Source organism: Dermacentor albipictus, chromosome 8 (genome assembly GCF_038994185.2).
Source record: "Dermacentor albipictus isolate Rhodes 1998 colony chromosome 8, USDA_Dalb.pri_finalv2, whole genome shotgun sequence".
Classification (NCBI taxonomy): domain Eukaryota; kingdom Metazoa; phylum Arthropoda; class Arachnida; order Ixodida; family Ixodidae; genus Dermacentor; species Dermacentor albipictus.
The window spans coordinates 21124178-21149836 of NC_091828.1; the positions used below are offsets into that span (position 1 = coordinate 21124178).

At 46.5% G+C, this 25659-nt stretch overlaps 3 protein-coding genes across 6 annotated transcripts in view; 2 read left to right on the top strand and 1 right to left on the bottom strand.

Annotated features, from left to right (window-relative positions):
* LOC135917858 (uncharacterized) overlaps positions 1-16367 on the top strand; it is a 32505-nt gene extending 16138 nt beyond the window's left edge. For 3 of the 4 annotated variants that reach the window (XM_070523123.1, XM_070523125.1, XM_070523124.1), the window contains 6 exons: positions 5335-5547; positions 7588-7651; positions 9428-9590; positions 10983-11092; positions 15592-15834; positions 15995-16367. In XM_070523123.1, the coding sequence (XP_070379224.1) occupies positions 5335-5547; positions 7588-7651; positions 9428-9590; positions 10983-11092; positions 15592-15785 (744 nt within the window). In that variant the 3' untranslated portion in view covers positions 15786-15834; positions 15995-16367. Of the gene's footprint in view, positions 1-5334; positions 5548-7587; positions 7652-9427; positions 9591-10982; positions 11093-12983; positions 13465-15591; positions 15835-15994 lie in introns of those variants that run through there. The other variant, XM_070523126.1, reaches the window with a different exon arrangement.
* Positions 1-25659, top strand: part of LOC139048660 (uncharacterized) — a 384154-nt gene that overhangs the window by 291198 nt on the left and 67297 nt on the right. The window lies entirely within an intron of this gene.
* LOC135895890 (uncharacterized) lies at positions 18498-22388 on the bottom strand. Its single transcript, XM_070524575.1, has 2 exons — positions 21113-22388; positions 18498-18505 (listed from the first exon to the last, which is right to left on the bottom strand). The coding sequence occupies exons 1-2, from the start codon at positions 22386-22388 to the stop codon at positions 18498-18500; spliced, it is 1284 nt and encodes a 427-aa protein (XP_070380676.1).

Below are 25659 nucleotides of genomic sequence, written 5' to 3' on the forward strand. Positions count from 1 at the left end.
TGTGTTCATCGATATACAAAGTTAGGTGCTCTGCGTAAACCGTGTAATTTATTGAGTTTGAAACACCTGCATTCCATGTAGACTGGGTAGTAGCAGAGTCCTTCCATGTTTTTTCTGGTCACGAAACTGCCGCCTCAGTTTCATATAGCGCCAGCGCCCGCCGCTAGAGGCGCAACCGTGCATGAGAGGGCATGCGAACGCCGCTACCGCTGTGGTTGTGTGTGGGGCAGCCTCGGTATTCTAGCTTTATCAACTTCCTCAACGATCGCTTTACTCTCACGTAACTATTTTTAACATTGAATATAATTAAATTACTGCCTGAACGTGTCTTCTGCGATCATATGAGCGCACGGGACGAAAAAAAAAAAAAGCCGCTCACAACATGGAGCTTGCGGCGGTCTCAGACCGAAAAAAATAAAGATCTGGAATTTTAAGAGCCAGAACCGCGATACGATTATGAGGCACGCCGTAGTGGGGGACTCGGGATTAGTTTTGATCACCTGGGATCCTTTAAAATGCACCTAAACTTAAATAAACGGGTGTTTTGCATTTCGCCCCCGTCGAAATGCGTCCGCTGTACACGGCCGGGCGGTCTCGGTCCGGATTGCTTCGTCATCACCGTTCGCCTCAACGCTTCGGTGGGCTCCGCTTTTTAATATTGGCCTTAAATTAAACACCGCGCATTCGCAACAAAACGCCAGTGGTCCCACTTATCACCAGATGAGTAAGCGCCAATTCTCCGTTGCGCATAGCGCCAGATTGTTCACCGAGCACAGCTGTTCAGTTTCTGTTAAACTGTGGCAGAGAAGGACTCTGTGGGCAGAATCTTATAACGAGATCAAGAGAATGAAATTGCTATTGCAAAGGGCTGCTACCATAGAATACTTAATGACAAAGAAAAGGGAACTGAGCTGCTCCATGCGCTTAAGATTTCTTGCGAAGCGATGCCATTTCTGAATAAGATTTAGGTAGAATTAATGCAAGACGAACTTCGCTACTAAATGTCTTCGGTGCGGCTTTTAACAACGGATTAAGGCGAACCTGAAGTGTTAGGACCTGCACAGTTGAAACTAGCTGTAATTAGGCAATTGCCTTAGCAAGCAGTCGTTTAGAAGCGTCAGTAAGCCCAGCACTTATTCACGCTGCTCAACGAACACAAGTAGCCACATCACAAATACAGCAATTTTTTTAAATGGCTTGTTAGAGATACCACCCTTCTACTTCTTCAGCTGTTACTTAAACATGCAAACAAAACTTGCTCAGCAAATCACAATACAAATGTAGCTAACAGTGTGCTAATAACCTTCTTACTCATAGCAGCTTATAGACTTAAAAGTACATGCAATTGAAGAATTGTAGCCCACCAATAGCCAAGACTAAAGGACAATGGAAAATAAAACAATGCATATTATTCTGTTTTAACACTTGCATTTAAAGGAATTCTAATGCTATACCTTTCATAGATGGTCGGGGTAAGGGCGCTATTGCTGTGAACTACTCTATCCTGGTATAACACAAATTGAGGTTGCAACAAAGCATAAAGCAAATGTGTTTTGTCATCAATGCCCTGATCAGATCTCACAACACCCTTATTCTCCTTCATCATCAGCATCGCAATTTTTTGTAAGTGGTCACCTTTACACGATAATCGTGATACCTACTGTGTCCCTTTAACTGGTACCGCTTCAACTGGTTGGTTTCCTACCACCCCCTGCTGGACATGAAGCTCGCCCCTTTGCTGTGACGATGTCCGAGGCGTCAAAGTGTTTCGCGTACACACGTGTATACTTCGATTCGAAATTAAAACCGCTACTTCCCTACCGCGGTATGGCCCGCTTCCATTTCTCGCGCTGATCCTTGTTATTTGGTAAACAGAACAACGACACGTTTTCAGTCGTGCCCTTGTTGCCGGAACGGCACCCAGGCACGCAACACGTGTTCGGCATCGTTGTCCCACCTCACCACTTCAACCAAACAGCCCAACACTCGAAAACTAGCACAGCACACGCACAGAACGCACCCGATCAGTCAGCTCGCCTCGCACTGCGCACGCATTTTGGTACGCGAACGATGCCCTCTGTGGCACAGTGGCGCCGCGTCGCGGCACCTTTGGGCAGTATATGAACCTCTCCCATAGAGTGACGGCGGAGTTTCGTGACCAGAAAAACATGGAAGGACTCTGGTAGTAGTAATGTCACTTTGGTGAGCAATCTGATTGGCTTCCCGTGTGATGTAGGGAATACTTCACTGAAGCATATTTTTAATATTGAATGCTATATATTGAGTCGTCTCTTCAAGTCAGTGGCATATTTCTGCTTTGAGAATGTGGATATTTGTACACATGAACTTGAACATGCATGTGAGGGATGTAGTAGAATGAAGAGCTTTCTGTGAAAAGCAGGGCTTTTTGGAAGCTTTGTGTGGCTACATGGAGAAAGGCAAGGGATGAAAGAGAATGCAGCAATGATTAACAATGACATGGTAGCAAGGACACCTGATGGAACATAGAGGATTTCTTATGTGAATGTAGGTGCAGCGATATCTTCAGCGACAAAAGCATTAAAGGGGCCTTGAACCACCCCACGGGCTTGGTGAAATAACATAGTCCGCGGATAGCATACGCTGTTGTGAACATCTCAGCCAAGTTCTGCTGTCGTACGCGGTCCGTGGAGCTCTCAAGCGGAGCGCGAGGTCAGAGTTCCACGGACCGCGAAGTCACCTTTTTCTCAAACGCTCTCGTTTCAAAAACCTCATGCTCCTCGCACTTTTCTGTATGCTCTATTTCGTCATAAAGCACACTCCAATACGCGGCTGCCATTGGTCGCTGTGCTTGGCTACACCGCGGCCGTCACGAGGTGCCACCACCAGTCCAGTGGCTAAGCGCACTGCAGCTCTCTGAGGACAGCTGCGTTTGGCTTACGTTTAGCGCGGCATAGGCACGAAATCAGGAATTGGAACTGCGCGCCACGGTGGGACGTCTCCGCCGCAGCCTTCGCAGTGCAAGGCATTGGAGGAGGAAGGGGAGCACAGCTAAGGCCTTGTTTGATTGTCGATAACTGCGCTTCTACTGAACGCATCGAAGTACTTTTTGTGGCAGAGTGGTTCTGAAATAGCCTGTCTTCACTTCAGATGTCTTTCTCCACTTCGATAAAAAGTGGTTCAGGGCCCCTTTAATGGTACTGATGCTGCATTGCACTTGCCTTGCATTGCAGGTGTGTGTAGAGGGTTATGTACAGCTACTGCATGCTGTATTAAAGGCGAGTGCTGCACATGAACTTCATTTTAAGGCCAGCATCACCACAGTAATGAAAAAAATGCATTAAAAAGCGACATGAGAACATGCTCAGTTCAAATCAATTTAACAGACTCTCGCTTCACTGCAACTTGTTTCCAAGAAGGTGGGACATAGGCATGGCCACTTGGAAAAATGTCAAGGAAGAATGCCGCAGCTTGAAAGAATGGTAATGTTTAATCACTTGTACTTTTATTTAATTTGATGTGCTGACATAATGTTCCTGTGAAGAAGCACTTCGTGTGAGATACTCTCAAGATGATACTTTTAGGTATAACAAAGCTGGTTTTATCATTCCTTTAACAACTTCGCTAAGCAAGAGCTCTTCCATCAAAAACTGAAACATCTGTACAGGATTATCTGGATCATTGGGAGGCGTCAGGATCTCTTGTTCCAAAAGGCATGAAGGAAGTAAATGCAGCATTTTATGCAATGCATAAATGGTGTTCAGGTTTGTGGAAGGCGTTCTCTGGTTTGCGTAATTCACATATGTTGGCCTTGGTGTTTGTTTATACCCTGATGCGTAACTTAAGCTTAATAGTCATATCATTAGAAGCCAAAAAACATTGACACCGAGTACAACATAGGGGAAATTACTTGTGCTTAATAAACAAAATAAAGAAACGATAAATTAATGGAAATGAAAGTGGATGAAAAAACAAATTGCCGCAGGTGGAGAACGATCCCACAACCTTTGCATTTCGCGTGTGATGCTCTACCAATTGAGCTACCGCGGCGCTGTTTCCCCATCCACTTTCTTGGGTATTTATGTGTCCTAGTAGAACCCTGGGAGTGTTAGCCAGCGCCACCGCTCACAGACCTTGGTGGCAGACGTGGAACATCCTTTCTGCCACAGGTGTCACGAGCATGTGGTCCTTTTGGGTGAAGGCAACCAGTAAATAAACCCACACATGCTACCTGAAGGCATTAATGTTGCCGGATTCTAATAGCTTAATACTAACTCATTGGCTACCAAAGCTGGCAAATCACTGGACCCAACAACAGGGGCACATTGCCAAAGCCACAATTTGCCAAGCTGTAGGTATGGTTGGTTTAAAATCTTATTTATAAATGGCATGACGGGTGACATGTGCTATACTTCATCAAAACTGTCAATAGGTGGCACTGCGTCTTTACAACAACGGAGGTTAGATTTTCTATATCTTTATTTAGTATACGACGGGGCTACCCACAAGTAACCGAAATTATTTTAAGTTGCTGTATATTTATTTTTTACAAAACCTTATCACCTTGAAGGTACTCTATTACAGTTAATACATTTGTCCAATCTATGATTCCATTCTTCAACACATTTTTCAAACTTGTCTGTTTTGGTGGCCTAATAGCTCCTCTAGTTTTTTCTCTCACCTCTTCTACATCGTGAAATCGCAGTCCTTTCATGTCATTCTTGATTCCAGGAAACAAAAATATTGCATGGAGCGAGGTCAGGTGAGTAAGGGGTGTGGCCGCCTGACCTCGTTCCATGTGACTTTTTTGTGTGTTCTGAAGTGTGTGTGTTCTAAAGACTATTGACCTGGCAGAGTGGTATTGCATAACGCAGCACCAACATTTTGAGCAGTTCACCTCACGTGATGCAAAATGCTAAATATATTTTTTCACTACAGTATCTAGTAACTCGCATAGTACCTGTAGCAATGTCTTGCATATGAACAATATGAACAAATTCTGCCGTTAAAGCAATGTCCTACTTCAGGCATGACCTAAGGTACCTGCAGTTTCTTTAATAAAAACATAAGAGAACACTTGGTTCCTATGTAAGCTAATCTTCTGCTTTTGATGTTCTTTCGGTGGAGTAATTGTTTTTTCTGCCTTGAGAGCTTTTGGCAGAACTTTGAATTTTGATGACATGGTCATGGTTATTTTTGTTGGCGGCATATTTTCAGTTGTTGGAAAGCATTGTCTGTTGCACATGCTTGCTTTCAACTGACTGTTTCAAATAATTATCACTGTATTTCTGGCTGCTTCCTTTGCACTGATTTGGTGTGTTCTTTCCTTACTTGGGTTATGTTACTCAATTCCAGGGGATATTTGAGGAGAACCTGTCTGGCGTTGCACCTTTGTTCATAAAGCACTTGGACACTTTAACTGCACCAAGGAAAGAACTTGTGCAGTGGATGGTTAAGGTGGAACTTCAGGAGCGGAAAGGAAACCAGCATGCAAAAGAAGAAGCCACCATTCCACTATTGGCTGCCTACTTCAAGGATGATCCAGATGATCTGTTTCGTGTTCTTGAAGTAAGCAATGCTTGTTTTGTGTAATTCAATACGCACTATGCTGCTGTATTTTTAGAAACTGTTCTCTCCTAACATTTCAATTAAAATTCCTAAACAGCTAAAGTGGAACCAAAACTGCAGCAAAATTACGTTTTGGCTCAGTGAATGTGGTAGACACCAAGATACAACAGCTCAAGGTCTGTCAATTGTGAAATTGTTTTTCTTCCTAATGGACAGCTATTGGCCAAGTAGCACTGTTGAAAACTCGATTCCCTCAGAGTGCAGCAAATAATTACATCGCCTCTTAATATGGCCACCACAAAATATGTTTTAGATGTGATCAGGAGGCTAGATCTGCTAAGAGAAATAAAGGTTGTGATAACCCGAAATAACTCGCTTACTACAATGTCCCCGTGCCGTATTGTTGGTTATAACAGTGAAGTCTGGCTGTTGGGTGTCTGTGCGAAAAGGTAATGAAATGCGAAATCTTTGAAAGGAAAAAAGTGATATGCGAGCCGCTGCATGATCACCTGCCACCCGAACTGCTCCATGAGAGCTGCATGCCAGCCTCGCGCTTATCTTTACCGACCCTTCCACCCCTCCGTAGATGAATGGACCGCACCATTGCGGTCCAGTGCTTGGGTCTTTATTCTATGGCTCTCATTCTTCGCAATTCTCCGAAAGGATTAAGTCACTCGTGCTTATCTTTGTTCGTTGTATCGGTCGTTCCTGGCCACGTTGACTTGCCGCAGAAATGGAAGATGGCTGATGTGCCCACTGATCATTGGCAATGCACAATGTTGCAGGTGAAAAGGAAGCACACTGCTATAGATGTGGAAACAAAGTTCTTTTAACCGATGAGGCAATCGTTGCGAACATGCCTCTATCGGATGGCGACAGTGACAGCCACGACGGCAGCACTGATGCGGTAGGGCAGGCGACCTCAACATTGTCCCCGCGGGAGGTTTTGTAGATTATTCAGGCCCTCATGGGCTTGTTTTTGCGAGGGACCATCCGCTTCACTACATGGAGCATCTGGATGCCTTGGAGAAGGATGTCGGCAAGCTTCGCATAAAGCAAGCAAGGCTGACGGATATGCGGTTTTCCCGTGCAAGCCACTGGGAAGCATGTGGCAAGATGCTTGTTGCGATCTCATCCCAGCATTTCTTCTGGATTTCTCAAGCTGAGATGTTGCTGCGGCAACCTCCCTTTATCTTTTAAAAGGTGGATTTTGGGACCACCAAAGCAATGCCTCGGTTGAGCTTGTATGTCACTTGCCGCCTGTGACCTTTCTTTTGTAGTTGTTATTGCGGTGCCATTCTTGAACGCCGGCAGCCGCAGCTTGTTAGCAAGACGTGATTGTAGCATGCAGGAAGCAGAGTTAAAAAGTTAAACGAGTCAATACAGTCAGAAGCTGGATGGAGGAAGGTAGTAGGGAGAAGAACTGGCCTCCCCGCCTTTATAGTTTTCTTGGAACAGCTATGCCGTCCTTCCGTCTGTTTCTTTTTTTTTTTCATGCAACCCGGTTATAGCAATGGAATTTTCATGGCACTTGATTTTTGTTAAAAGTGGGTTTGACTGTACTTCAGATTTTGAATATTAAGAAGCTAGTAAAAGCCTAGTTTTGTATCATGCGAACAAGCCAGAGTGTTCACAAGACGAGACAATGTAATCAGTTGTAGTTGAACGAAGAAAGCCTCAGCCTGAAGACAACATTTTGCCAAGTCTCATGGTACCTGATGAAATCAAGTTCCCCTTGTCAAAATGTTGGCTCTGGCTGACACTTCCCTTGCTTGATAGTGCTCATCGCTAGTATTACCTTGGAGTTCCTAATGAGGATCACAAACATGAAGTGTTTTTAAAATTTGAAGCTTTTTACTGGCACCAGCTGGCACTGAGCACCTCATTGTTTATTGTTTTTCTGGAAAATCTGTATTGCCACTCAAGAGCGGTGTGAAACTAATTCAGTATATTCAATTGCCTCCATTTTGGAAATACACTGGGGCTGTTTGGCATATGTGTCGTCTTTTAGTTCCCACGTGCTATTCTTTCTTTTCACAGGAAGGTACAAGCATCACGGAAGTGATGGACGAGTTTCCATCTACACCAGTTGTGGTTTCATTAGGTAAGACACTAACGTTCAAAGTCTATAGTGCAGTGCAATACAGTCGTCGACCGTTTATTCGAATCTCACGGGGACTGCGAAAATGTCCGAATAAGCAGGTGTCCAGAAAAGCAGATTAAGAAAAAAAAAATCCTTTATTTCCACGCACTTATTCGGGCTCGGCAGTAGGCTTGAAGAAATCGTGAATTCGCCGTTGCAAGCTGTTCTGTTTAAGCACAATCGGATAAGCCTGAATCTCGGAAAGGGTCGTACGGTCAGTCACTGCTTGTACACACTCCGCATGCAACGGCAGCGTGGCACATGCTGCGTAATCTTCCTAATCGGAGTCATCGTCATCCGGCAGTGCAGCAAAAACTGACGAATGATCTCACCGTCGTCGAGTTCTGTGCATGTCAGTACAGCAGTATCAGCACCTGTGAAACTGTCAAATGAGACGGTGTCCGGAAGCGCAATGCAACCACTGTGCAGGTCTCGGCAGAACAGTTTCAGCGTCAGCAGGGAGCACATCGGAAGGCTACAAATCCTAGCCCTCCCGGCACCCGCTTGCAGGCATGCCCCAGCGCAGTCTGAGCGGCCACTGTCGGCGCCATTAGACACCTGACATGATGTTTCTGTATGTTGCATTTCATCATCGCAACCTCGACATAGCACACAAAGCAAACATCACCACACCCTCACGCCGACACCAGTCGTACAAACGAAAAACGTGGCCTACTCGCAGCGTCATGCACGAAGGAAGAAACAAATCAGCTGCTGGATTGTCTTGACATGGATTACTAAGCTGAGACCAGAACTGCTGGAGCTATGAACCAAGCAGAAACGATGATGATGAGAGGGGATTTGCATTAGCGCCGCTTCTTGGGGCAGCAAGGAGGCTCCGTTCAAAGCAAAAATGGCGTTCAGCAAGTCGAACCATGCACCGGTCAGAGTTGGTGCATGGTGCTCTCGATTGAGTTGGCTTAAGGAGTGTCCGAAAAATCAGACAAGAGGTTGCAAGGTGTCTGAACTTTCAGCAGTTGTTATACATTATGGTCTATGGGGAGAATGGCCGTGCCGCGAAGCAGACCGAATAATCGAGCATGTCCAAATTTTTGAAGTCCGAAAAATCAGTCGGCGACTGTATGCCTTTGCAACAGCACCTGTTCTTGTAGTGTTATGTGCCGCATAATTAAGCCTGCTCGGAAGTGTGTTAACTACGAAAGTAGCAAAGCCTGTTATAAGGAAGAGTGAAACATCTTACCAAGCTCTCCAAAATAATGAGCAGACAAAGATTGCAGAAATACCTGTGTAGTTTGTAAAACATGTGCAAATGCTTCTGTCTTTCATAACTTGACTTGTAGGAAAAACAGGCGAGAGGCTTGCAGTATTTCTTTTACTTTGATGGTAGCTTTGTAATTAAACATCTGGCGGTAAAGTTGGAGCTAATGCACTTCAGCTTGTATTCCTGTGGCTATGCAATGCTTGCAGTCCTAGCCAAGGTAAACACCTTCATATGGCACACAGATTTAAGGACTATAGGACTGAATTTACTTATATTTAAGGTACTTGGTTATCGTGCCATATTGTTGTATTCAACAAGTATGACAGACTCAATTTTGTACATATTTGCAGAAAAAGACCCTCCAGGTATCGTAATTACTTAAAATTGGCAGCACTAGTTTGTTTGAATAAGTATTAACTGATGTGACTAGCAGGTAGATGTGGTCTCCGTTGCATATTGAATATCATCTATAGAAATTTCATTGGTGCTTATAAAATGTGTATTATGTATTGCAGGAGGCATCTTTAAGAAGAAATGTTTTGTTGTTTGCGAGCAGCAGCTGTTGTTTACGGAGAGCACTGGCTTCATAGAGGCAGCGTGTCTTGCCTTCTTATGCTACTATGTGTTTAACATGACCTATGCAAAGGGAGCAGCAACAACACTTGAGTTCATTCAGAGGTGAGTTGCGCTATTTTAGTGCGCAAGCTTTTGCCTATCTATGAAGACAGATTGTTGACATCTTTAATTATGATTGATAGGAAAATGTGGGTGTCTGGAGCAGATTAACTTTTTTTTATCATCACTGAGAAAGTTTATAAGAAAGATGTACACATCCTTTTTTCTCACTGGATATTGATAATAGTGCAGCATGTTATAGAAAAGTAAACCCATTTTTTCAAATCCAGAATTTTTGGCAACAAAAGGAAACATTTGGACAGTTCATAAAAATGCACTAAAGACAAAGACAAAAGAAACACATACGACAAGACTAGTGCTACTTCCATTTAACGTGTATTTCAAACGAACATCTGTTTATGATCTGCACCTCAGGAACATCATGCACTCATCACCATACACACTAAAGATTCTGAATGAAACGGATCATATGCACGATTGTATGGTCAATCAGTTCATGTGCCTATATTCCTCAAAAGAAATGTCACTTTTTCTTGCAAAACCAAAGATGGACAGCTGATGCACTTGTCACTTGCTTTCCTTATGAAATATGCTTCAACCATTTCGTTTTGTGTATCCTTTCCACAAGAAAGCTGTGTCTCCAAGCATGGGTGTGCATGCACACTTTTTGCAATGTTCAGCCAAGTGACTATCATATCCTTTTCTAACAGCATTATTGTGCTGTCTGGCCTTGTCATTGAAGCACTGGTTTGTCCTATATAAACGCATCCACAATCTAAGGGTATATGATAGACAATATCTGAAGTGCATTCGGTGTAATTAGTCCAGTGATTAGTATGAAATTGGGTGCATTTCTGGTGCTTCTTGTTTTGAAGGTTACACACTGCTGACAATTTACTAAGTGCTGAATAAACCAGATTGACATTGTGTTGGTTTGCGACCTTTTTCAAGTTATCTGAAACTTTATGGAGGTATGGAATTACATGTACAGGTCTTTTTTCACAATCTTTGGTTGGGCACTTTCTTCCCAACTTGACCAAAGCAAGGGATTGTTGAAACGTTTGGTTGTTTGAAAAGCTGGACTCTGTGGTGCTCGTTGGTTTGTCACCATGGCTTAGGGGTGTCGGAACATTCACAAGCACTAACACTTGTAAGATGTTGCAACAACTGTAGGGCAAAAGTGTTTATATCTGCAGCTAAAATCTGTTCTTGTCTACAAACTCGCAATAATTTGGGAACTTTGATATCTGAACTAAAATCTCTCAAATGTTTGATATCTGAACTAAAATCTCTCAAATGTTTGTCATCTCATCCACTGCTGCTGTTTGGATGTGGATATGTTATAGTACAAAAAGCATTTAAGGCTTCTGAATGTGAAGTCATTCAGATCTATGGTGATAAGAGATGCTCACATTACTACTGCTTTTCTTGCAGGCAAATATGTGATATTAATCCCTGCAAGGGCAGCAGATCCCAGGGCAATGCCCGCCGTTTGGCTATTCCTACAAAGGTAGTGAAGCTGGCACAGCTTCTTCGAAAGGAATGTGAGTAGGAAGTGCATTTTTGGCTTCGTTTCTTATTTACAGGACTGTTACATTATGAAATGTACACAGAAACAGACCACTGAATTTTCTATACCTTAATGGGAGCATTTAAGTTGGCTGTTTTATACCTGCCTTGCAGCAACTAGAAACATCTCCAGAGGATTATTGTATAGTTATTAAAATGTGTCAGACAATTATTGTCATGCATAAAAGCAAAAATTCAAGCTGTAGATTTGCAACCCCTAGAGGTGCAGTTGTGGTGCCTAAAATTACCCACTGCATTGTTCTGCTGTGGATGCCTAAATTTAATCTTGAGGCCTCAAGTACAATGCCCCCTGTACCCTATGTGTGATATTAGGAGTAAAAACCTATTGTCAACAATTCTCATAACCTCAAGCCTCATCATGGTTCTTATACAGTTGAACCCACTTATAACGATACAAGTTTCGACAATATATTAGCTATAACAATTAGAAGCTGCTGCACCATCAACTTTTGTATGTGTTCCATGATGAAATAACCCGCTTACTACAATGCCCTGATGCCGCATTATTGGTTATAATGGTGAAGTCTGGCTGCTGGGTGCCTGTGCCGAAAGGTAGTGAAATGCGAAGTCCTTGAAAGAAAAAAAAAGAAAACGAGAAATTCGAGCTGCTGAATGGTGGCCCTGACAGCCGCCGCGCGCTCATTTTCCAGCCTTCTTCAAATTTTTCTCTCCCGTCGCCCTTCCACCCCGCTGAACACAAATGGGCTGTGCGCATATCTCTACGCCACACCACCCTCTGAAACACGCACAGACCGTGCCAACTGCGTTACTCCCAGATTGCTTGCTGGCTCCTCATTTAGCGCAGTTCTGTAAACAGCTTAATCGCTCGCGTTTATTTTTGTTGGTTGTGTCGAAATTGTTCCTGGCTGCATGATTTCCCAGCCTCGTTTGACTAGCCGCCGAAACGGAAGATGGCTGATCTGCCTGCCAATCATCATCAATGCACAATGTTGCAGGTGAAAAGAAAGTGCTCAGTTAGATCAGGAAACTAAAGGTTTCTAACTGATGAGGCGATCGTCGCGAACATGCTTGCATCGGATAGGGATGGCAATGACGGCAGCGGTGACATCATAGAGCAGGCTGCCTCAACGTTGTCCTTACAAGAGGCCCAGCAGATGATTCAGTTCCTCCGGTGCTTCGTTTCCACGAGGAAGTTTGCGCTGCACTATGTGGAGCACCTGGATGCCTTGGAGAAGGATGTCGGCAAGGCTGATGGACATAGGGTTTTCTCTTGCAAGCTAGTGAGACGCTTGTGGCAATGTTGCCTCAGCATTTCTTCTGGATTTCTCAAGCTGACAGGCTGCCGCGGCAACCTTCTCGCATATCTTAAAAGCCCCCATTTGTGGCTACCAAAACAATGCCTCAGCGGAGCTCGCATATCGCTTGCCACCCATGGCCCCTCTTTACAGTTATATCAGTGCCATTCTTTAACGCAGACAGCCATGGCTGGCTACATGCGATCGGAGTACCTAGGAAGCAGTTAGACGAGTGAACACAACCAGCAGCCAGATGGAGCAATGGGATGGGGAGGAGCACTGGCCTCCCCTCCATTATAGTTTCCTCACAACAGCTCTGCCAACCCCTAGTTTGCTTTTTTCATGCAACCTGGTTATAACAATGATCAATTATAACAATGGGATTTTCGTAGCACTTGAATATTGTATTAAGTGGGTTTGACTGTAATTGTTTTATAGATTTCTTTAATGTTCACTTTTGTGACCTGAAAATTTTGCACACGTCTAGCACAATTTACTTCAGAAGTCAAACCTCAACTGAGCGCTTTAATTCACCTGTTGCATTTTACAAACTTTTGTATACTTATAGTGGTTCATTAATTCTTTTCAGAACCTGAATGGAACACCAGATAATGGCTGATGTGTGCAAAAAAGATTGATTGTGTGTTATGCTGTACCTGTGATTATTTATTAACTTGTTTATGTGGGAGCTCTAGGCTGGTTGGTTATGCCAGGGAAGTCCATTAGGATGGATGTGAATGGAGATAATTATGTGGTGCTCTTCAGGTGCTAGTGGTGGCAGGCATAAGGATGCCTTGTATAGACTTACTGGTTATTGTATTCACTAGGCAATGGGAATGTAGATTAGCAGTAAGGCTAGAGTTGGTCAAGAAATCCGACCCAAGATGGTTAGGCATAGAAGGCCCGTTTGAAAATTATTCAACCTTATTTATTTTAGAGAAGACTATATGGCACAGGTTTGCCACATCGTGTGATGTGTCTTTCAGTTGTGTTGGCTGTTGTACAGGAGCAGTTGTGTTGAGCATTGTCTTGACCCAGTGTGATATTTGAGTGAAATAAAATGGCTGGGTGAATTCAACAAAGGCACTATGTGCAATTTATGTGCAAAGCTTGGTGACAGCCAAGCAGAAAGAACTTGGAAGATCTGAACAGCTTTTTAGATGACAGTATCGTCACGAAACAGATTAAAATGGGCTAAAACTGCCTAATTAATTGATATATGTGGTTTTACGTGCCAGAACCACAATCTGATTATGAGGCACGCCGTAGTGGGGGACTGTGAAAATTTGGACCACCTGGGCTTCTTTAACATGCAGCTAAATCTAAGTATGTGGGTGTTTTCGCATTTCGCCCCCATTGGAATGCAGCCACCATGGCCGGGATTTGATCCCGCGACCTCTTGCTTAGCAGCCCAACACCATTGCTACTAAGCAACCATGGCGGGTTAAAACTGCTTCAAGAAAGCCCAAACATCTCTGTTGTTTTCGGAATGTTCGTGCTACATTATGCTATACCACTTGCCTAAGGCAATAGTCCCTTGAACATGCATTGCATTCTTACATTGTTCACCCTGCATAGCCCACCATTCCTGCACACAACTTGCATGTTCCGAAAGTGTATCGCAAAAAAACTGTATATTAGCATTATGGGTAAGTATGTGCTTGCTGTTGGGAGAAATTTCTATGGGTGATAAGGTTATCCTAGCGAGAGGCTTGGCAAGCTATCACAACTTTTATGTAATGGGTGGGTGTTAGGCTGCTGAGCACAAGGTCGCGGGATCGAATCCCGGCCACGGCGGCCGCATTTCGATGGGGGTGAAATGCGCAAACACCCGTGTACTTAGATTTAGGTGCACGTTAAAGAACGCCAGGTGGTCGAAATTTCTGGAGTCCTCCACTACGGCGTGCCTCATAATCAAAAACAGGTTTTGGCACCTAAAACCCCATAATTTAATATCTAATGGGTGATCATATATAAGTTTAACAGAACTTTTAAAAATCGCCTCCTGCAGATAACATAATTCTAGTCATTGAGCTGAATTATTCAGAGGTGGACAGTACAAGCTCAAGAAATCGGAACACATATTGAACGAATTATAAAGAATTAACTGGTTAATTTCTTGTTTAATTACCTTACGGCACCTATAGCACATACAAATTGTAGCTGGTGAGTTTGCAAAGTGTATCCACTTGGAATGAATTTGCAGAATGATACCAGTTATGAAATATGCACCATACCACTCGCTGTAAGTATGCACTGTTGTTCCATTTACCTTTTTAACAAGACACTCATGCATTGAAGCACAACAGTAACTGGAATGCCCATGTATTTCATCCCATACTATGGGTAATATCTCGAAACTAGTGTAATCCAAGCAATTCATGACAAGTGGATATGTCTTGCAATCTCACAGGCTACAATTTATAAATTGCAATACCTACTGAAAGTAATTAGGAACTTAATTAGCAATTTTTGTTAATTAGTTATCTGTTCCAATTTCTTGTGCTAGTAATGTTTGCCTCTGCAAATACTCATTTCACAAGTATGGTGTTGGTGAATGACAGAGGGCGTGAGTGGAACCGAGTGAGAAGGGGAGTGAGTGCCTGCTGGTTTGAGTGGACATAAGTATCAACAAGAACTAGTGTCGGTTACAATGAGTATGAACAACTGTCACCGACGGAGAGTTTGGACCTTGGTATGAAAATCAGTGACTGTCACCTGATGTGGGTGGGGCGGTAGGCGTGAAGAAAGCCGCAATGAACATGAGTGGGCACGAGTAGGAAAGTGCGTGCTGACAAGTGTAACTGTGGATGGATGTGAGTTAGTACATAGCCTGCAAAGATATTGGTGAGTGATTATGAGTGAGAATCCACTTTTTCTGCTCAACTATAGTGACGGACAGGCCAGATGCTGTAACAACCATCGCTTCGCCATTTGCTAGAAAATTGTAGGCTGGTGTGCATGCATGTGTGTGTGTGTGCTTTCTCTTGATAATGGTACACGGTCATGAACAACAAATTGCACTGTCTGCAGACAGTCATACTGGTTACAACATCATTGACGACTGCAAAAGTGGGCAGGCCTCAAAAGTCGCAGGAGAGAGCACGTAATATCTTGAACGAGACTGAGGGCTCCCTGCTGGTTGCTGCAGAATACTGTTCAACTCGCACGTTCAGGGTACCATTGTTTTTCTGCAGGCCTGGTTAATGTGACGAGCTTGGGTGAGCGGAGCAGAGCCACAAGAGTGACGTCGCGCCTTGCTTCTCACAAGATTAGTCAGGTCACGGCTGCTCTGCAGTTCGACTTGCCTGTGGCTCACAAATCTGTTCAGTGCGTCCCCAGAGTCAAGAGCAAGTCAACACAGTTTTCTACTACTGGTACAAGGACGTAGAGGACTCTGCAGACAAGCAGAGCTGTGAATCGGCCAAGTTCTGACTCAGGTAACTGGCACAGCCAGGGTGCCCATGGTCGTCAACTTAGCTATTTGTGTTTCTTTTAATCCTTTCCGTATGAAGGATGAGCTGAGCTTGTCAAGTGTCTACTCGAAAAATTATGATTTTGAAGCCCAACTCTTCCAGCACTGTTTTATTTTTCATGCAGCCCTCAAGATAATTTCAGCCCGTCCGTTGCTCAGTGCGTGTTGCAAGTAACACCAGATGTCACTAGGAGTCCTTTGAAAAGTAAAGTTGTGAACAGACTTTTTTTGTTTTGTTGCGTCATTATACCTCTATTCCAAGATGGAATGAGTGAACCTGTTATTACTGAATACTTCAAGCTATGTAAAAAAGAAAGAAAGCATGGCAATTCAGAGAGCTCAGCTTCGTTGAGTGAGAGTGATTCAGAACTGGCCTCAGACGACAGCGATGAGTCATGGATGGAATATGTCAGTTCTGTTGACCCACCTGTGTGCATTGAAACTCACCTTTGTTACGGTTTTTTTCTAATAAACTTTGCCTCTGTGACTTTTGTGAAATTTGTGTTCGCTGGGTCTTAATTTAAATCATCAACTGATGGCTGGTTGGTGTACAGCTCTTCGATGAGTAAACTAGGATGATCCTGGAGATGGCGTAGACAAAACCGGGCTGATGCCAGAGGCTGTAATCAAAGATCGCTACTTGGTGGGCCTATGCTTACACCAGTCCAGAGTAGGTGTCCTTCTAAGGATCTTACAGCAATATCCTTGTTTCTGACATTTGTGCTTCGGTGAGTTATTTTGTATCTAATGTTCTGATTTTGTATAAATGCTCTGACGTGAGTGAGTGAGTGAGTGAAACAACTTTATTTTGTCCACTATAGACGTAAGTAAACTCCACGCCACCTGGCTAGGCCCACTCGGGGACCATCAGGTGGAACCTGACGGCCCTGTCGCGAGCCCTCTGGACTGCCAGGATTTGAGAGGTCGGATCCTGGGCCCTAATTAGCTTCATCATTTCCTCGTGAGTAAAAGGGGGACCGGCAGAGGCGCAGCCCCACAGGACATGTTCGAAGTCCGCATAATCACCACACAGAGGGCAGTCCGGGCTTGGGAACCGTTCGGGGTACATTGTGTGCAGCGCCGCGGGGCTCGGGTAAATGCTTGTTTGCAGAAGTCTGAGAGTGACTGCCTGGGCCCTGCACAGCGAGGAGTGCGGCGAAGGTAGGACTCTTCTTGACAGATAATTGTATTTGCAGATTTCGTTGTACGAGCGGAGAGGCTCGGGTCGCCCAGGAGAGGACGCGTTGCCCGGCGCACGGTCAGTCAAACCTCGTGCAGCCGAGTGCGCCTCCTCGTTGGGGTTGATCGAGGCACCCTCAATGGTTCCAAGGTGCGCAGGGAACCAGGCCAAAGAGTGATGTTTCATGTCTTTGGCACTTCGGATGATACGTAGGGCCTGGGGAGCCACCATTCCCATCTGAAAGGCCCTGACAGCGGCCTTGGAATTCGTGTCATGTACACTGTCCGTCAATGCAAGAGCAATAGCAACTTGCTCTGCAACGCTGGAATTAGAAGTGCGGACGGTAGCGCAGCTAAGGATTTTAGAATCACAGTCGATGACCACTGAGGAGAAGGCTTCTTCTTGAACGTACGAAGCAGCGTCTACGAAGCATGTTCGGTCCTTGTTCAAGCGGGCACTGGCGAGCAGAGCTTTACCCCTGGCTCGTCTTCGTCCTTCGTTGTAGGTGGGATGCATATTTCGTGGCATCCAGTGTATGTAAATCTTGGACCTGACGTCGCTGGGCAGCTTCACAGCGTCGAGACTGACGACCATGGGGTTGCCAAGTATGGCTCGGCCCGCTGGGGTACCGGAGAGTCTGACAAACTGGGAAAATTCTTGGGCTTCAACGATTTTTTCGAACGTGTTGTGAATTCCCAGATTGAGGAGGTCTTTTGTGTGCGTTCGGATGGGAAGGCCGAGGGCAAGCTTGAAGACTCTTCTGATTAGGGCATTGATCTTGTTGCGCTCCGATACGAGCCAGTTGTGCATAGCCCCTGAATAAGCGAGGTGGCATAGCACGAAGGCGTGGATAATCCGGATCAGATTGTCTTCCTTGATTCCGCGGTACCTGTTGGCGATTCTTCGGATCAGGCCGAGGGCGCTTTCGGTCTTGGAACAAATGCGTTTGAGGGCGGCTCCATTGACCCCGTTCGACTCGATAAACATCCCTAGGACCCTGATAGTGTCTACCCGTGGTACTGGGGAGCCCTTGCCGGTGAATAATGTAATGTGGCTCTCTGTTGCTGGCTTCCAGGACCGGTGTGAACCGCCTCTGGGCCTCTTCTTGTAGAGCAAGAGCTCGGATTTAGCGGGCGAGCACCTTAGCCCGGTGGGGATAAGATACCGCTCCGTCACATCGATAGCCTCTTGCAAAGCACCCTCGACTTGCCCTTCACATCCACTGGAGCACCAGATGGCAGGGGCGTAGCCAGGGGGGGGGGGGGCTTATGGGGCTTCAGCCCCCCCCCCCCCCCCCCGAAATTTTTTCCTGCTGTGCATGCACGGCCCACCAAAGCAACCTCCGGCGTCGGAAATCATTCTGGATTTTGTCTAGAATGTATTTTTCACGCTCGAAAAGACATTTCACCGGGAACATTGCGAACTCGGGCTGGATTTCGTGGCAATGCTCATGCACCTGGAGTCACATAACGCAAGGAGCCCCATCCGAGCACCAAATTTCAAGGGCGTTTTGATGGCGAACGGACTCACCGCGGCATGTCGCGGAAGCCGCGGAATCTACGGAGCCCATGGATGTCAATTCCGAAACTTTATGGGCATAAATTCTCATAAACTTTTGATGCGAAACGTGCATTGACATTTCAAAAGTTGTGCTTCAGATTTTTAAATACGGAACTTTGTGGGTTTAATGTAGTTATAAACATATGACGCCAAAGATGCATTCACTTTTCTAGTCTTACATCGGAACATGCAACGAGACAGGCCTAATCAACACACTATCAGGCAAAATAAACCAATAAAGTATCAATAAGTAAATCAATCAATCAAGTTGGCAAAGCACGCAGCGAGGTCTGATGAGACGAAGGGTTGTGGTGGTTCATTCGTGACGTCATGTCATAAAAAATATATGAACATTTTTTTTCACCTACAACAAAGCATCCATGTCAAGACACTATAGCCAGCGAAAGTAACTACGTTCCAATTTATTTTTTCTACTTTGACTTTGAGGGGGGGGGTACACGCTGGCACACGCGGCACACATCACTCACATATAATTTAGGGTATAGATGAGTCATTAATACTGGGGTGGGTAAAGAACCAGTTTGCAATTGTCTGAACAGCACCGCCTCCGCTCTGCTCAGCCCCGGGTGCGGGGGTGGGAAAGTCCTTCGAGCCAGGCGGTGGAACTGGGTAAGTTCGTTGAACGTCGTCATGCGGTCCTTGGCACTACACCACGTTGGACGGTCGGTTGCAGCGGCGCGGTTGGTTAGCGCTCGCGCCACTGCGTGTGCCGTCTCGTTGTGGTTATCGTGCTTCTCGGACGCATCGTTGCCCGCGTGCGCCGGGAACCACTTGATTCTAACACACCGATTCTGTCGTTGCAGGTCAGCCGAGCACAGAACGCGCACAGCCTCACCACACACTTTGCCCTTTGCATAATTCCGCACTGCACTTCGGGAATCGCACAACACCGTCTGGCACCCAGGGTCGGCAATGGCCAGGGCAATGGCCACCTCCTCCGCCTGACACGCCTCGCGGACCCGTAAGCTCGCCGCTACCCTCGTCGCGCCGGACGGCGCCTCGATGACGGTAGCTACGAACGCCGCGCAGTCTCCCTGGTATTCTGCCGCATCCACGAACCTTGCGTGCTCGTCCTTGGCGTGAAAGTCGATGAGGGCCTTGGCCCTCGCCACTCTTCTCTCCTTGTTGTACTCCGGGTTCATGTTCCTCGGGATGAGGTCCACCCGAATCCGGCGCCGGGTTCCGTCCGGGACAGAAACGTCGCTGCATGCCGCTTTCGCTTTGGGCGTGAAGCCCAAGTATTGAAGTATGCGCCTGCCGGCTTCGGTCATAGAGAGCCGCTCCAGCTGGGCGGTCCGTTGCGCTTCCGCAATTTCGTCGAGGGTACTGTGTACCCCCAGGCTCAGGAGCTTGTTGGTGCTCGTACACTCGAATAGTCCGAGCGCCGCCTTGTAAGCTCGGCGTATCAGGGCGTCGATTTTATTCCTTTCACATTGCATCCAGTTGTGGAAGGCTGCAACGTAGGTGACGTGGCTGATTACGAAGGAGTGCACAAGCCGAATCAAGCTTTCCTCCTTCATCCCGGCCTTGCGGTTGGCGACCCGTCTGATGAGACGTATTGCGTTGGTAATCTTGGCTGTAAGGCGGGAAATAGTCTCGCCATTGCCCCGTCGCTTGTCTATTATCATGCCGAGCACCCGGATTTTGTCGACCTCCGGGATCACATGGCCGTTCCTCGTCACGATCTTGATGGCCTCGTAATCCCTCGCTTCGCTCTTCTTACGTCTGACGTATTTCGGTGGTAACACCAGTAGTTCTGACTTGCTCGGTGAGCAGATCAAACCGGAACCGTTCAGCTGGTCTTCAATCGCGTCGACGGCTTCTTGCAGCGTGCTCTCAATGTGACCATCGCTGCCTCCCGGAACCCATAGCGTGATGTCATCGGCGTAGATGGTGTGCCGGACGCCCTCGACGCGAGAGAGTCGCTTGGCCACCCCGATCATGGCGAGGTTGAATAACAACGGCGAGATGACCGAGCCTTGGGGGGTCCCGACACTGCCGAGCCTCTTCTCTTGGAGCCGTAGATCGCCGGCGCAGAGCTCGGTAGTCCGCCCCGTCAGAAAGTCCTTGATATAATTGTATGTTCTTGCGCCCATATTGAGTCTGGACACCTGGGCTAGGATTGCAGAGTGCTTCACCTTGTCGAAGGCGCTCTGCAGGTCCAGCCCCAGAATGGCCTTGTTGTCTTTCGTTAGGGTATCTTCGTCAATTATATCTTTCTTCAACAGAATCATCGCGTCTTGGGTGCCGAGGGAACGCCGAAACCCGATGATCGTGGTGGGGTATAGTCGCGACTCCTCCAGGTAATCCTGCCACCTACACATGAGGACGTGCTCCAACACCTTGCCCACGCAGGACGTGAGCGAGATGGGCCGGAGGTTGTCCGTGTTCGGCGGCTTGCCTGGTTTGGGGATGAGTATGGTCTTGGCAGTCTTCCACTGCTGGGGCAGTGACCCCGCACTCCAGCACTTGTTGTAGTAACCGGTGAGGTTTTCGATGGCCACATCGCTGAGGTTCTTGAGCGCTCTGTTCGAGATGTGATCCGGGCCGGCCGCCGACTTGCTGTTTAGTTCGTGCAGGGCCACTCGCACCTCCTCGACGCTTATGTCGCGGTCGAGCTTCTGTTTGGCTTGACCGCGGTACTCGGGATGCCTTTCCGTGGGTGTAACCGGGAGGTACTTGCTGTCTATGCGTCTGATTACTTCGGGTCCCCCGTTTTCCTTGGCTGCTCTGTGAATGATCTTTGCGAGGCGGTCGCGTTGGTGGGATTTTGTTTTAGTCTCGTCGAGCAGATGCCGCATCAAGTTCCAGGTCTTGCCGCAATGCATCGGCCCGTCCGCAGCACTACAGATTTCGTTCCACTGTTGCGTGCAGAGCAGCCGACAATGAACTTCGATGGCGCGATTCAGCTCCGCCACATTCTTCCTTAGGCGCCGATTTAGTCGTTGCTTCTTCCACCTGTTTAGGATAGATTGCTTTGCTTCGAATAAGTGCGCGAGGCGGCTGTCAACCTTGTCGACCTGCTCATCCGTTTCTATGATTTTGGTCGCCTCCTTGACCTTCCCCGCGATGTGAGCTGACCATTCTTCTATGTTATTGATTTCCTCCATCTCCGTTGGTAACAGGCTACGGAAGGCATCCCAATCCGTAAAATAATGTTTTCTGGTGTCCTCCGAGGCCTTGACCTCTTCCGGTATGATGACCTCTACGATGTAGTGGTCGCTGCCGAGCTCTGACCCCGTGTTGCGCCAGGAGATATTCCCCTTCTCGTCGTTCTTCACGAACGTGAGGTCCGGCGTCGTATCCCTGGACACAGAGTTCCCAATCCTTGTAGGATCAGCCGGGTCTGTGATGAGGGTGAAGCCCAGGTCTAATGTGTCTTGTAACAGGTCTCGCCCCTTGGCCAATTGCTTGTTATATCCCCATGCCGGGTGTGCCGCGTTGAAGTCCCCGCAGGCGACGAGCCTGTGAGTCCCCGCCACGGTGCTGGCTCTGTGAAGGAGCGTCTTGAATTTTTGCTTCCAGTGTGAAGGGCTACTGTAGACGTTAAGCAGAAAGGTGCTGTTCTTTTGTTTCTTGCCCGTAACGACCTCGATGAGAGTGTATTCAATTTTACTATTGTGCAACTCGTGCTCAATGAAGGTGAGTCCCTTGCGAACCAATGTGCATACTCCTCTGCCGCCGCTGACCTTTGGAGACTTGGCGTATACGCGATAACCGGGTAGCGACACTGTATCAGTGCGAGTCTCTTGTATCATGATTATATCAGGCTTGTTTGCTACTTGTGTTATGTGTTGCTGCAAGACTGCCTTCTTGCTAGCGAAACCGTTACAGTTCCAGTGCCAGGTCACGAGACCCTTCACTACTGTAGTTGTTGTTGTTGCTGGAGCGGCCATGATTGTTGCTGATTGTACTGCCGCATTATTTGCTGTATTGCGTTCGTTAACTGCTGACACGTCCGCTCAATGGCGGCGAACCTGTCGTTAATCATCGTGGTGAACGTTGTCTTAATATAATCTTCGAGCCCATCGAGGTGTTCCTCGATTTGGTCGACCTTGTCTTTCAGGTTGTCCACCCGGTCGTTGAGCTTGCGGTCCTTCAGGTTCTCGATCGCTCGTCTCTTGGGTGCCGGTTCCTTCTCAGCAGATGTTGATGGTAAAGCGCTGCTGATGCTGGGTGTTGGTTCACATGATACCGCTTGGGGCGTTTCGTTATTGGTGGAACGGGTCGTGAGAAGCTTCTTGATTTCCATGATCTCGTTTGCCATCTTGCTAATAGTGGCCTCTTGCCTACTGACTTTCGTCTCGAGCTCGTTGTTTTTGCGCCTGAGTGCCTCGTTGTCTTCCTGCAACATCCTCATCGCCTCGTCTTCCCTCGTCTTGCTCTTGTTGTTGCCATCGACGGTCTTGCTGGTGCTAATGGTCGTTGCGGTGGTCGTTGCGGTATTGAAGGTGGTATTGGAGGCGGTATTGGAGGCAGCAACCCAAGGAGCTATATGATACGGGAATGACGCAACTCGCTAGTCAATGGGAGAAATGTCTAAATGCTCATGAAGACTACTTCTAAATAAAGTACCCCGTTTGTCGTGTATTCCCACTGGCCGTTGCATATGTACAAGAATGTGAACAAGGTTATTGAATGACAAAGTTTCATTAACACATTTGTCATCAACTTGTTCATTTCATGGCCTTTACATTTTTCATATCAGCGGAATGTACTGCTTTGCTGGTTTCTAAATGATATAGTTCTAAAGTTAGTGTGATATGTTCTTTACTTATTAGATAGGCAAAAAACATGGAAGCGTTGACATCAGGTATTCTGGGAACAATTTGTGGCACTTTCGAGTACATTCTTTTATTAAAAAATACCTATTTTACTTGTTTGCACAGTGTGTAGCGTTCAAGAATTCGTTTGCAGCATCTTTGGCAATGACAATGCAGCTATTATTCATGTATTTGAAACCTCGACAATTTGTTTAAGAGGAAGCTTTAGCTCGAGCCTAACTCCGACGCGGCCTATTCAAGCTCACGCAAAACGCAGAAACACTTTTCTGAGATAACTCCTCTATCGCCTTTCTTGAAATTTGTTGCACTTGAGAGAGAAAGTTAACTTCTAGTGTCTGCTGGAAGCGGAATTAAGATTTAGGGTCTGAATTTTGTTTAAATATCTTGACAAATTCTAAAGTGCGAAAAAAATAGAAGCGCGAGGTTTAAAGCTAATAGCTCTGCATCAAGAACAGATATCGCGGTTCTGTAAACGGCATCTATTATAACAGTCAAAGCGGACAAATTTGATATATCAGTTTGTATCTTACGTGAACTGGTTACGTTTTGTACAAGGGTTCTGCAAAAGCCGTATATCCATAATACTAAATTTTTTGAGATTCATGTGTATCATATCAATTTTGTCCGCTTTAGATTTACTATTGGATGCATTGCACAGAATTGCGATATTATTTTTCATTGTTGAGTTACAGAGTGTTAAACTTGATTGTTTCGTTTTCTGAAAATTTGTGATTTTTTCCAACTTTTAATAAAGAACTGACAACCTAAATGAAAAATCGAAACTAAAAGTGAGTAGAATTTGTGTTTTTATCTTAAATGCAGCAAACCTGGTCAAATTTGGTGAAGTGCGTTGCCGAGAAAAACGTATTTACATGTATTTAGATGAGCACCCGAGCTAAAGCTTCTTAAGGAGGAGGCCGAGCTGCAATGTGAGCCCCCCCGAACGAAATTTCTGGCTACGCCACTGCCAGATGGTGATGTCATCCGCGTAGATCGTGTGGTTAATGTTGGGGATTTTGTTCAAGGCCCTCGACAGGTTGATCAGGGAGATGTTGAACAGCGTCGGGGAGATCACCGCCCCCTGAGGTGTTCCCTTTGGCCCCAGCTGGATTTCGTGGGTCAAAAACTCGTCAATCTTGAGTCTAGTGGACCTTGAGGAAAGGAAGGATCGCACGAAATTGTACGCCCGTTTGCCGACGTTACACTCTGTCAGGCTCTTGAGAATAAAGGCGTGCGATATGTTGTGAAAAGCCTTTTCCAGATCCAAGCCGAGAATTGCCTTAGTGTCGGCGGAGGTAGAGTCAATGATCTGGTGCTTGATTAGTCTCATGGCGTCCTGAGTCGAAAGTCCCGACCGAAAGCCAATCATGTTGTGTGTATAGCATTCGTTAGACTCGAGATGGTCAGTGAGGCGGTTAAGCATGGCGTGCTCGGCCATCTTTCCAACACACGACGTCAGGGAGATGGGCCTTAGATTGTCGATGCTCGGCGCCTTACCTGGCTTCGGTATGAGTACTGTGTAGGCTGCTTTCCAGCTCTTGGGAATGAGGCCGCTGCACCAGATATCATTCATCTTGCGCGTAAGAAACTCGATTGAGGCGTCGTCGAGATGCTTGAGCATTTTGTTGGTGATCCCGTCGGGCCCAGGGGCAGATCTGCCGTTGAGGGATGCGAGAACTCGCTTGACCTCAGCCACGGTGAAATCCTCGTCCATAGATGGTACGTCACGCCCTTCGTACTCAGGAAACTGGGGGGGCACCGGATCGTCCGTGGCCGCCAGGTACTTGTCTATGAGGTGCTCCATGACTGCCTCATTTGGAGTCGAGTCGGTGGCCAAATGGACAGCTTTCGCCAAAGCTCTCTTCTGGTTGGGCTTGGTGTCGCCATCGTGCAGTAGGTGCTTAAGGAGACCCCAGCTTTTACCGTTCTTGAGCTGGCCCTCCACCGAGTCGCACAGCTCGTCCCATTGCTGCTTGCATAGCACCTTGCAATGAGCCTCTATCATCTTGTTTATATCGGAGATTTTCTTGCGTAGTCTTCTGTTATGGCGCTGAGTCTTCCATCTCGCGAGCAGTGCCTGCTTGGCTTCCAAAAGATGCGCCAGCCTACTGTCCATCCTGTCCACCTCCAGATCGGTTGTCACCTCCTTGGTGGCTCTAGCCGCATCCTTCTTTATCTCGTCGCACCAAGAGTCTAGGTCCATATCATCGTTAAGGACGCGCTCGGAGCGGTTGGCTCTGACGTG